Raw genomic sequence first — 13,542 nt, 5'->3', positions numbered from 1 at the left:
TGAAAAGAGCCATGTCCATCAGAGTTGATCATCACATGATAATGTTGTTGCCGTGTACAATGTTCTCTTGGTTCTGTTCATTTCACTTAGCATCAGTTCATGTAAGTTTCTCCAGGCCTCCCTGAAATTATCCTGTTTGTCATTCCTTACAGAACAAAAATATTCCATAATGTTCATATACCATAACTTATTCAGTCATTCTCCAACTGATGGGCATCTACTCAGTTTCTATTCCTTGTCACTACAAAAAGAGCTGCCACAAACATTTTTGCACACGTGGGTCCTTTTCCCTTTATTATGATCTCTTTACGTTATAGACCCACTAGACACAGACTCTGCTGGATCAAATGATATGCAGAGTTTGATAATCCTTTGGGCATAGTTCCAAATTGCTCTCCAGAATAGCTAGATCTGTTCACAATTCCACCAACAATGTAGTGGTGTTCCAGTTTTCCTACATTTCATCCAACATTTATCATCATCTTTTCCTGTCATCTTAGCCAATGTGAGAGGTATATGTGGGTTTGGGTTGGTGAAAGCCTGGACCCCTTTGTCAGGAACTTTGTTAGGCAGTTCCTTGACTCACAGATGATTGGTTGGAGATATTTTAACAAGGTACTTCACCCTCTCCCCACCCCCCATCCTGTTTTGACAATATCTATGGAAACCTAACTTCTCATACATTCCTCACACTGGTGATATAGGATGATAGCAGGGATGGTTGAATCAATTGAAGGGATGTGTGTGTATTTTTTTTTTTTTTAAGATGAGGCTATATAGTTATGTTAGCAGGCTGAATGATAGCAGCAGATATATAGGGTGAGATGAAAGATTGAGGATACATAATCTGGTGGGCTGGAATAATATTTGTTTTCAAGGAAAAGGTCTACTTCTTGTGGAACTTGGTTGAAGGAACAGGGGAAGAAATCTCAGTTATGTGATATGAGGTAAGGGAAGTCTTAGGAAATTGTATCAATTTTTTTCAGTAAAATAATGAGGCCATTTCTTAGCCTAGAGTATGGGGAAGGGAAGCTGTGAGAGGTTTGAGGAGGAATGAAACATTTGAGGAAAGCCATTTTGGTGAGTGGATTAGGGTCTTAATGGCTAGGACGTTTAATTTGTTGAATTCATCTATCACTTTTGGGAATTTATATGAATGAATGAAAAAAAATAAGCTCTTATTATTTCCTAAACACTGTGCTAAACTCTGGGGATACAAATAGAAAAAAGAATGAGCTAGTTCCTACTTTGTAGTAGTTCACATTCCAGTTGAGAAGACATATGGAAACATTGTGATATAAGATGGCAGGATCCAGGGATCTTGAGGATCACCAGAAGGTCAGATGGTAGTGTCTAGGAGTCTGTAGGAGATAGGGATGGACCACATGGTAAGTCCTGGATGGGATAGAATCAAGCTAAACTGGTAAGTCCTGGTGATCCTCCATCTTACTGGAAGTCTTGTGGACTCCTAATTTATCCACATGATATGAATAGCCAAATAGCTCTTCCTATTGTTGGGGAGTGAGGGAAGAATTCTGTACTTGGCATTTTAGCATAGATCTGGTATAGATGATGATTAATTGAACATTTTTATATCATGCATTTCTAGAAGAGAGAAATATCACAATTGGTATAATTTTCATATCATTTACAGCCCATCTACATTTATATTCCAAGGCCATTTGAGGTATTTTTTTAAAAATGAATTTATTTATTTTAATGCACATTACTTTAATGAAGCCTATCAAGAGAGAAAAAATCAGAACAAAAGGGAAAAACCAGGGGAGAAGAAAAAAAACAAAACAGAAAAAGGAGGTGAGCATAGCATGTGTTTATTTACATGTAATCTTTATAGTTCTTTTTCTGGATGCAGTGTCATTTTTTTTGTCCAAAGTCTTTTGAGATTGCTTTGGATCACTGAACCAGTGAGAAGAACCAAGTTTTTCATAGCTGATCATAGCACAATCTTGCTGTTACTATGTATGTGATATTCCTGGTTTTACTTTTTTTGCTCAGCATCAGTTCGTGTAAATCTTTCCAGTACTTTTTAAAATCATTTTATCATTTTTTATAGAACAGTAATATTCCATTACCTTCATATGTCACAAGCTTATTTAGCCATTCCCCAATTGATAGGCATTTATTCATTTTCCAATTTTTTGTTACCACAAAAAGAGCTACTACAAACATTTTTGCATAGGTAGGTTCCTTTTCCTCATTTATGATTTTCTTGGATTCATAAATTCTGTACTGGAATACAGACCCAGTAGTGACACTGCTAGGTCAAAGGATATGCACAGTTCCAGATTGGGTATGAAAGGGCATGATAGCATAGTTCCAGATTGCTCTTCAGAAAGATTGGATCACTTCACAACTCTACCAATAAAGCATTAATGTCCCTCTAATATTTATCGTTACTGTAGCCAATATGAGATGTGTGAGGTAATACCTCAGAGTTGTTTTAATTTACATTTCTCTAATCAATAGTTATTTAGAGCATTTTTTCATATAATTATAAATGGCTTTAATTTCATCATCTGAAAATTGGCTGTTCATATCCTTTGATCATTTACCAGTTGGGGAATGACTTGTATTCTTATAAATTTGACATAGTTCTTTATCTGTTTTAGAAATGAGGTCTTCATAAACACTGGCTGTAAAGATTTTTTCCTTTTAATCTTGTTTCCATTGGGTTTGGTGGTGCAAAAACTTTTTAATTAATTGTAATAAAAATTGTCTATTTTGTTCTTCTTTGGTCATAAATTCCTCCCTTCTCCAAAGATCTGACAGGAAAATTATCCTTTGCTCTCCTAAAATGGTTATGTTGTCATTCTTTATGCCCAAATCATGAACCTATTTTGACCTTATTTTCATATGGGTTATGAGATATAGGTCTATCTCAAATTTTTGACATACTATTTTCCAGTTTTCCCAGCATTTTTTGTCAAATAATGAGTTCTTATTCCAAAAGCTGGAGTTTGGGGGTTTATCAAATGCAAGATTACTGTAGACCATGATTATTGTGTAATGTGTATCTAATCTATTCAACTAATCCATCACACTCTTTCTTAGGCAGTACCAAATGGTTTTGATGACTGCTGCTTTATAATATAGTTTTAATTTTGGTACTCTTAAGTCACCATCCTTTGTGTCTTAAGGATTTTTTTTCATTAATTTCCTTGATATTCTTGATTTTTTGTTCTTCCAGATGAATTTTGTTATTATTTTTTCCAGTTCTATAAAATAATATTTTGGATGTTTGATTGGTATGCCACTGAATGAGTAGATCAATATAGGCAGAATTATTAGTTTTATATTAGCTCGGTTTACCCATGAGCAATTGATATTTTTCAGTTGTTTAGATCTGACTTTATTTGTATGAGAAGTGTTTTGTAACTGTGTTCATATAGTTGTTGGGTTTGTCTTGGCAGATAGATACCCCAATATTTTATTTTCTCTAGTTATTTTAAATGGTGTTTCTTTTTCTATCTCCTGCTGATGGACTTTGTCAATAACATGAAGAAATGCTGATGATTTGTATGGGTTTATTTTATATTCTGCAACTTTGCTAAAGCTATTAATTGTTTCCAGTAGGTTTTTGGATGGTTTTTTTTTTTTTTTTTTTTTTAGGATTCTCTAAGTATATTATTTGCAAAGAATGATAGTTTTATTTCCTCATTGCCTATTCTGATTCCTGCGATTTCTTTCTTATTGCTAAAGCCAGTATTTCTAGTACAATGTTGAATAACAGTGATGATACTAGGCATCCTTGTTTCACCCTTAATCTTACTGGGTATGTGTCCAGCTTCTCTCCACTACAAATAATGCTTGCTATGAGTTTTAAATGGATACTGCTTATTATTTTAAGGAAAGCTCCCCTTTTCCCTCTACTCTCTAGTGTTTTTAATAGGAATGGATGCTGTATTTTTTCAAAAGCTTGTTTTGCATTTATTGAGGTTGTCACATGATTTTTCTTGGTTTTGTTATTGATATGGTTGATAAAAGTAGTAGTTTTCCTGATATTGAACCAGCCCTGCATTCCTGGTATAAATCCCATTTGGTCATAGTTTATTATCTTGCTGATAAGTCACTATAATTTCTTTGCTAATATTTTATTTAAGATTTTTGCAAAAATATTCATTAGAGAGATTGGTCTGTAATTTTCTTTCTCTGCTTTGGCTCTTCCTGGCTCTTCCATATTTGTGTCATAGAAGGATTGAGGTAAACTTTTACAGGAATTTTTAACCAGAAAAAGGTTATAGTATATTAAAATAGAGCTTGAGATTAACATTCAATTTATTCTTCAGTAAAAACTATTCAGTTCTTGAGTTTCTTGTCTAAGATCAATAGTTTAATACTTTCTGAATGGTATCATGTAGATCATGCTTTATCCTGGGGGCAATTATTATTATTATGGGACTTCTTTAATTGTATCAATAACCCAATTACCAGGCTAAGGGAAAGGGAAAAGGGGAAAGCCATGATATTTTATCTTCCTTTTATCTTCCAACAGCTCTTTATTCTTGACTTAACTTTCTCACTTTGCCTAAGAAGCTAAGTCTGGAAAGGCCTGGGGCTGACTTTTACCTGGGTGACAAACAAGTAAAACTGGGTGTGCTCCCTGAAAATGGGACAGCTGGAGCGTGTCTGAAGACCAAGAGGTGACCCAGGAGCTCCCCTCCTCCTTGCTGCTCTTTAACACCCGAGGCAGTTTTAAGTGTGAGCTGCTGACCCAGGTGTGGCAGGATTTCTGGGAATTGTGAGGGTGGTTGGGGTGCAGCTAAATGAATCAGAGATAGCATGAAGTCTGTGCTAACTTTCTCCTCTCTATGTCATTAGGCTGGTGACCATGGCAAACCAGGTCCTCCTCCCATCAAGGATATCCCTACTGGGCATAGTGCTTTGGCTATTGGCAGCTGCACACTTCTCTTCATGCCATAATAATCATGTCCAGGTGAGTATTTGATTCATGATCGAGAAGAAGCCTAGAACTGGGCTAAAGAAATCACTGGCATTTCTTGGGGCTGCTAGAGAAGAGAATTACTTTTGTTCCTCCTAACTTGAATGACTAAGACTGCATTAGGTGGCTCCAGTTTGTTGTTACTTAGAGTGAAGTCTTTATTGTTATTTCTTTGATATCTCACCCTCCCTTGCTCACTTGGGTCCATCCCTGTGGAGTCTTCCTGAGGTTCCATCTAAGCATTGAGTAAAATGCTTCCAGGCTTTCTAGTAGAGGCCCTTAAAGTGCAAATGACAATTGTGATCAAATTAATCAAAATCTTTAGTGCTGCCAAGGTTCACCTTTGGCTCATGGCAAATTTATGGCATGTTAGCATGCATATATGTCTCTATCTCTATCTGCCTGATGAGGAAGTTTCTGAAAGCTGTGTCTTAAAATCTAATGGTGAGGAAGCTCGTGATTCTAATGAAGGTAAAAAACTGCTGATAGAGATCCTTCAATGTCAAGAAAAGACTCTTTTCCTTTTCTCTCTTTTTGTCTTTGCTCCCTCTTTTTCTTTTATTCTTTCTTTACCAACATAGCTTCTACCACAGCTGGCATCCCATTATCCTGGGAAATAACATGAAACACAGGGTCCTCTTGGGCTTATTTTTCCTTTACGATTTATTTTCTGCCCTTGACCATGTCGCTGCCTTAGAGTGAAGTCTTTATTGTTATTTCTTTGATATCTCACCCTCCCTTACTCACTTGGGTCCATCCCTGTGGAGTCTTCCTGAGGTTCCATCTAAGCATTGAGTAAAATGCTTCCAGGCTTTCCAGTAGAGGCCCTTAAAGTGCAAATGACAATTGTGATCAAATTAATCAAAATCTTTAGTGCTGCCAAGGTTCACCTTTGGCTCATGGCAAATTTATACTTTCTTTCTAAAATCATTTATTTTTTCTTTGTCTTTCAACCCTGCTTTGTAGTTAAGCTAGAGAAAATGTGTTCTTTAGACTCATTTGTCCCTTTGAACCTTTAATGCTTTCTCATGAAGATCCTTTCAGAGATGTTTTCATTATCATCCTTAAAGGGAAATAGTAATGGGATTATAGTGTCAGTGTTCTGAAAATTGTCTGCAATGTGACTATGGGTTCTACTTGGGATGTGATTTCTAGCTAAAGTATCTGGCTTAGCTGGTCTTTGGATGCCCCTGGGAAAGATAGTCAGAGATGAAGATGGGGTTGTTTCCCTGTTCTTGCCCTCTTGAAAATGAGTCAGTTTTGTGTTTCCCAGGTTTGTGAGGATTCCCTACCTCCCTCTTGAGCTTTAACAGATGCACAATTAACAAAAGCGTGCTGATTAATTTACTTAAGGACTTTTGTGTTATTAAGTCCCTTTTGGATAATAGTCCAACCAAATAAATGAGCTTTCAGAGCAATAATTATTCTGGCCCATTTATATTAGCTCTATTGAGTCTAGTCTCAGAAAAAAATGTTAATACTGACTTTCATCAACAGAAGCTGCTTTTATCCTTATGGCTGTTCCTAAGCTGTATCCATTTGTCATAATCTTTCATCATGTGCTAAGCACAAGTAGGAGTTGAAGTGTCTTTTTCTCTCATACCATAAAAATTGCTGTCCTGGTGGCATTTAAAATCTAAATTATGCAGTCAGCCACCTTCACAACAGTAAAAATGGATTGTTAATGATATATTCATGGGTGCCCAGAGCACGGGCTAAGAGCACCAAGAACCTGAAATTACACTTTCCCAAAGGCATTTGTGCAAACCATTGAAAATCTTTTGTAAAAGTTGACAGTGCTGAACAAGGAACTTTCTGCTACTTGTTCCTCAGTGGTCCTGGCCTCCCCCCCTTTCCTATACCTGCTAGGGAAGGGCTTCTTCAACTTTTTCCACTTGCATTCCCTTTTCTCTTGAGAAATTTTTATGTGATCCCAAGTATATAGATGTCTAAAACAGGTATACAAATAAAACATTTATTGATAATAAATAATAATTTCTCAAATTTCCATATTGGGGTTGGGATCCACTATTTAAGAAGCTTGGTTTTAGCGGCCCAAATGAAATCTTACAATTCTGATCTTTATAGGATGATTAAATTATATAGAGGAGTGTGGAATACAATATAATAAAATAAACATTTAAGTGCCTACTTTGTGCCCTGGGATATATAAGTAAGGAAAAAGAGCTCCTCCCTTCAAGGAATGTACAGTATAATGTAGGAAGACAACACACACAAAAGGAATTTGGAAAAGGAGGGTAGGCTGTGTGTAGGGAGTTTGGGGCTGGAGGAGAGCTACCCTTTGGGGACATCAATCAAGTAGAACTGCAACTGGGAGAGTTAATCCAGTGACAATACAATTGTCTCTGGAATAACACACACCATGTTGTCACTCATGGTGAAGAGACTGCCCACAAAAGAAGGTTCAGGTTTTTAACTTGACAATTATCTGGATACTATAATTCAAGAGGTTTCTATTCCTAAATGTCCCTTTGATTGACTTCATATTTGGCCTATTATTCTACCAGAAGAGATTTGTTCCTTTAAATAAAAATTTGGTCCTCTGTTAAAATATGAATGCCTCTGGAGGCCTGGAAGGTATTAAGGCATTATCAACTCTTAACTCCTACATAAAAATAAGTTGATCTGATTATTTTTCTCCTCACTGCTAGTTAAAAGCAGGGTCTGGAGAATTTAAGTAAGGGGAAGGCATATCTGGAGGGGATTTTAGAAACCAAGTAGTCAGTAGAGGAGATAGAAGGTTATAATTACATTCACATAGAACATATATTCAATGTCAGAAAGAACAGTAAAGATAATTTCTTATAGATTTCAGATCTTACAGATGAGGAAATACTACTAGTGTATGTGTATGGTTTTGTTTTTTTTTTTTAATCAGTTCCAAATTCTCTCCCTTCTTCCTTCTCCTAAGCCATTGAGAAAGCAAGAAATGTGATACCCATCATACATATGAAGTCATGCAAAACATTTCCGCATTAACACATTTTAGGGGAAAAAGTAACAAGAAAAACAAACTTATGCTTCAATTTGCACTTTGAGTCCTCATGAGTCCTTTGGAATTGTCATGGATCATTGTGTTGAGCTGAAGCGAAGTCTTTTATAATTATCATTACAATATTACCATTATTGTGTACAATGTTCTCTTCTGTTCATATTGTTTTGTGTCAATTCATATAAATCTTCCTCAATTTTTCCAAAACCATTCCCTTCATAATTTTTTTATAGCACAGTTGTATGCTATCACATTGATTTACTATAACTTGGAGCCATTCTCCAACATCCCATCAATTTCTAATTCTTTGTTAACACAGAGCTGCTATAAATATTTTTGTTCATATGAGTCTGTTTTTCTTTGATCTAGTATCAGTATTGTGGGGTCAGAAGTGTGCACACTTTTATAGTTTTTTTGGCATAGTTCCAAACTGTTTTCCAGAATAGTTGGACCATTTCACAGCTCCACCCAAAAATGCATTAATGTCCCTATTTTTGCACATGCCCTCCAGCATGTTATTTTCCTTTTCTGAAAAATTAGCCAATGTGATGGGTGTGAAGTGGTACCTCAGAATTGTTTTAATTTGCATTTCTCTATTTAGAGATATAGAGCAGATTTTAATGTGACTTTTGATAGTGATTTCTTCTTAATTTTGAATTTTACACTGTAAACATTTATAATTTACTCATTTTAAAAATTAATTTAAAAAAAATTATTTTCTAATTTTCTCCCTCTCACTCCTCCCCCCATCCATTGTGAAGGCAAAAATGTGTTCTCAATTATATTTGTGAAATCATGCAAACATTTCCAAGTTAGCCATGTTGCAACAATAACAGCAGCAGCAACAACAAAACTCCAAACCAAAAAACAGCCTCCCTCCCCCAAAGGGGGATTTGGGGGATTTGGATCCCCCAAATCCAAGAAAAATAAAGTGAAAAAAATTTGTTGCAATCTGCATTGAGGCTTTGGAATTTCTTTTTATGGAAGTAGGTGGTATTTTTATATTATTTCTTCTAAAAATTTCCTGTTCATATCCTTTGACCTTTTTTCAATTGGGTAATGGCTCTTATTTTTATAAATTTGGTTTAATTCCTTATATATTTGAGAAATGAGACTTTTATCAGAGAAACTTGCTGTACAATTTTCCCTTCAGTTTCTTGTTCTCCTTCTAATTTTGCACAAACAAAATCCTTTTATTTGAATATAATAAAAATTATCTATTTTACCTCTTGTGGTCTTCTCTATCTCTTGTTTGGTCATACCTTCTTAATCTGACAGGTAACTTTTCTGTGTTCCCCTTATTTGCTTATGAGTACTAGTTTATTTATAGAGTTCTTGTTTGCATTCATCAATCTCTTGACAAACCTGTGAAGTTGTTAGTGCAAATTGTAGTTCTTTTTATATAGGAGGAAACTAGGAAAGGTTACTTCCCCTAGATACACAGTTGGTTGTGAGGACTGAATAGATCTTGGAAGTAGTTCATCTAGTTCAGCCTCTCTTTTCCTGTTCTTTGTCAGTGTAAGAGACTGAAGCTAGCCGATAGCAAAGTGGCTGATCGGAAAGGTGACATGACTTTTGAACAAACAAGTTTTGTTCTAGATATACCATTTAGGACCATAGTCTTTATTTTTAGCACTGGGAGTTTGACCTATTTTCTCTTTACCTTAACTTGTTTCATCTTCAGGAAAATATGGAGTCATGTTCTCTCTGTCAACCAGCTAGAGTAAGTTACAAATTGTTTTTTTTTTTTTTTTTTTTTAATACAGAACCATTTTTCATTGTCCAATCCAGAGAAGAACAATATCCAGGAAAAAAAGAAAGAGGTGTCATCAGAACAAGAACTTGACAATGAAGACCTGAAAGTGTTTTATCCCACAAACCAATGGCAGACCCTTCAGCCAGGTAATGAATTTAATTCCAGGCAGAGATTTGACCAAAAAGAAAACCCAAAACAAACCAACCCTAAAAATGTACTTTGAATTGAACCTGCATATTCTTTTTGATCTTGAGAGTCCAGTTTTGAAAAAGCAGTCTCTCTTTGGCCTGCAGAAGGGGACCAATGCTGTGAGTGAGGCAGGTTCTAGTGGGGAGGGGGAGGTTAAGGAAAGGTTAATTATCCAGCAGCACAGAAATTCCAGTACTTAAGTGCCCTGGCAGGCAGGTGGTGGGTGGCTGTGCTTTCTGAGCAAATGATTGAAAACTTTCTTTCCTTGCAGTTCTGAAGCACAGAGAGGCAGGGACATGTACCTCACTTGGCAAATGCTATTTTGGTCTCTGCTGTTCAGCTCTTTGCTGCCGAAATATTGTTCACTGGAGAGTCCTGAGCATTGGTGCAGGACAGAATTATTCAGTGGTTAAAGGGACCTGTGCCAGTGTTCCAGGTGAAAAGTCAGATTCTACCTTTGAGCTGGACATTGTTTTTAGATGGGAGGCATCCCCTGAAGTAGAGGAAACTTCAACCTTTAACCTGGTCTGTGTCTAGGGTCCAGAGAAAATCATGTAGTGAGACTGAAACTGAAAAACTCAACTTTCCTTCCATTTCTTCCAACTCTTGTTACCATTTAAGAGGATTGTGGATCCAGAGGGAGGGAAGCAGCTCTCGGCTGCTCTTTAATCTTCAGGTGTGGGCAAAGGACAAATGAAATGGATTTAAATTTCATTTCATGCACTTAGGGGTAAGAAACCCCCTAGGTCAACACATTTATTTTTTTTAAGCTCTCTGGATTTTGTCTTTTTTTGCCATTATGTAGAATATTTGCCCAGAAAGAAAGAATTGTTTTTCTCTACTTTCAATCCAGTGTGAATAGTTGGATTTTGAGGAGGAAGAAGGGAAAGAAAATCAGTTATCATTTTATATCTGGAATTTGTGGTGTGTCTGCTCTGCTGTATCATTATTATCTATTGAATGGGGAAGTGTTCTGGCTGGGCCCACTTGGATAGATGGTGGTTTTTCTCTGGTTCTATAGAGAAGGGTTATGCTCATACACCAAGCATACCCAGATGTGTGTGCATGTGTGTGTGACATTAATTAATTCCCATTTCATTTTCCTCTTTGTCCTGAGTTTCTCTTTGGATACTCTTTTGAGAGGAGAACAAGATACTCTAAGTAGGATCAGTTGATTCTCATCTATGGGAATTACATTCTGCAGATAATAAGGGACATTTGCAATATTGCAGGAGGATGTTGCTATAATACTCAGTCCAGACTCTTCCTCTCAGCTGGGGCAAGGTCGCATTGAAAGTGCTGATGATGGCAACAATGTTATGTCATTGGTCCATTGTCAATGGTTCCTTACTGCATCCTTGCTGACTATATTTCCCTGTGCAGTAGCAGTCATCAGTTTACTCTGCCATCTTGCTACATTTGTAAGAATATAGTTCATGCTGAGCCCACAGGCAATTGTTATAATGGAACAATGATGAATTAGCAAGTCCAGATGGTTAGGGACCGAGCTAATACTGGGTGAGCTCATATTTCAGGGGCTAACTAACATGTTGGATCCTGGAGCTCCTCCTCTGTCTTTATTTTTCCCGTTTTTGTAATACTGATTTTCAGGTGGGGGCAGTAGGCGGAGAGGTGAAGGTTGAGTCTTGAATCATAGTTGGACAACAGCATGATTCCGTGTGATGTTCCCCTACAAATGCAAGTGATAAAGGCTATATTTTGTCAAAAGAGATGAATACCTTGACGAAATAGAGATGAATGTCTCCTCTGTCTTCCTCAGAAAAAGTGTTTTTATTAATAGAAAAATAGGAAAGAGTTTCATTGTTCCTTTTTAACATGTAAGCTCTGACATCTGGGATAAATCTGTTGACTGTAGTCTTAAAAAGTTCGACGACAACTCTGATGGACATGGCTCTCTTTAACAATGAGATGATCCAAACCAGTTCCAATTGTTTAATGATAAAGAGAATCAGCTACACCCAGAGAGAGAAGTATGGGAAATGAGTGTGGACCACAACATAGCATTTTCACTCTTGCTGTTATTGTTTGCTTACATCTTTGTTTTCCTTCTCAGGTTTTTTTATCTTCCGATCTTTCTTGTGCTGCAAGATAACTGTATAAATATGTATACATATATTGTATTTAACATATACTTTAACGTATTTAACATGTATTAGACTACCTGCCATCTAGGGAAGGAAGTTGGGGAGGAGGAAGGGAAAAGTTGAAACAGAAGACTTTGCAAGGGTCAGTGTTGAAAAAATACGCATGCATATATCTTGTAAATAAAAAGCTATAATTTTTTTTAAAAGTTGATCACAATCCTATTTTTAATTTTCTATCGAACTTTGTGCCTATACTCTTGTCTTGTAGCGTCTCAAAAGTCCTTTACAACTTTTCCTTTCCATGGTTTTCTTTCCATCTGTCTAATAGGCTATAGACCTATCTTTTTACAGGAATTCTCAGAAGTCAGAAATTTAATTTGAATCCCAGAAACCTGTGGTGAAGCACTTTTGTGCCTTTATTTTCCTTTTATACCTGTTGTGTTCTTACCTTGTTGTGTCTCTGTCCTGAAGAGTTCTTTAGATGTACTGAAAAAAGTAGAGGTGGAGGAGAAAGCTTGAGAATTCTGGGCCTTGGGACACCCTCAGTGTCTCATGTTGGGAAGGTCTCAGTGTTTACAGATGGAAGTATGTTATTAAAGAAAGGTTCTTTTCAGCAAAAGCAGATTTGGAGTGGCTAACAAGCTGTGAGGTTCATTGGAGACATAAATTTGCAGTAAATTGGAACCTCTTAGATGAGCATTCACTCTCTGTGGTCCACTATCCCCTTCCCCACTTCTGTAATCAAAATGTAATTATGAACTTTACATTCAGAAATCTTCTTGGGAGCAATCAAGAGAACTGTCTTCCTCTGGGGAAGTGGAATTCACTCAAATGAAGGAGAATAGCTCATCCCACTGGAGACTCCTGCAAATTCCGTGCTTGATAGCATAAGTAGGGAAATTTTCACCTGCTTAATCCTCAGATTTGACTCTCAAATTAGCAGTCCCAGTAAGTAGTCATGGGAAAAAAGTTTTTTCCCAATCATTTTGACCTGAAACTTTCAAGGAAATATAAGGTTCAATAAGTCCTGTAACATAGAGGTAAAAACTTGCATAGTAGTCATTAGTTCTTTCTTTGCACTCAGGAGAGATTGAAAGAATAGAGTTAAATGTAAACAGGAAGAATTCAGATTTTTTTAAGATTTTAGAAAGTTCTCTTATTATAATGGTTTTGAGACTCAGGTCACTAAGGATGTTACTGTAGGAATCTTATTTAGTGGTTTTTTAAAAGGTAAATGGTTGATCTATAGCATTATCAGAAAGCTAGGCATTCAACCTGATGACCTCCTGAGGTTTCTATCACTTCTTTTATTCCATGAATTTAATCCTAACCTTGTATTCCTAAATCCATTATAATAGCCTGAGGATGTGCTGAAGCAAGGAGTTGCTTATATTATGCCAGAGTCTAAGGAAACTGATTTCCCTGGAAGACTAGATATGAAATAGAAATAGGTTGTAGTCAGTATTGTGTTCATGGGGAAGAAACTCATCATGTTTCCCGTGGTCTCAGACCTCAGAGA

At 36.5% G+C, this 13,542-nt stretch overlaps 1 protein-coding gene across 2 annotated transcripts in view; it reads left to right on the top strand.

Annotated features, from left to right (window-relative positions):
- SIL1 (SIL1 nucleotide exchange factor) overlaps positions 1–13,542 on the top strand; it is a 323,522-nt gene that overhangs the window by 111,183 nt on the left and 198,797 nt on the right. For both annotated transcript variants that reach the window (XM_051978489.1, XM_051978488.1), the window contains 2 exons: positions 4,840–4,954; positions 9,740–9,875. In XM_051978489.1, the coding sequence (XP_051834449.1) occupies positions 4,850–4,954; positions 9,740–9,875 (241 nt within the window). In that variant the 5' untranslated portion in view covers positions 4,840–4,849. The remainder of the gene's footprint in view (positions 1–4,839; positions 4,955–9,739; positions 9,876–13,542) is intronic.

Source organism: Antechinus flavipes, chromosome 2 (genome assembly GCF_016432865.1).
Source record: "Antechinus flavipes isolate AdamAnt ecotype Samford, QLD, Australia chromosome 2, AdamAnt_v2, whole genome shotgun sequence".
In the NCBI taxonomy this organism is placed as follows: Eukaryota; Metazoa; Chordata; class Mammalia; order Dasyuromorphia; family Dasyuridae; genus Antechinus; species Antechinus flavipes.
This window is presented reverse-complemented; position numbering and strand designations above follow the sequence as displayed.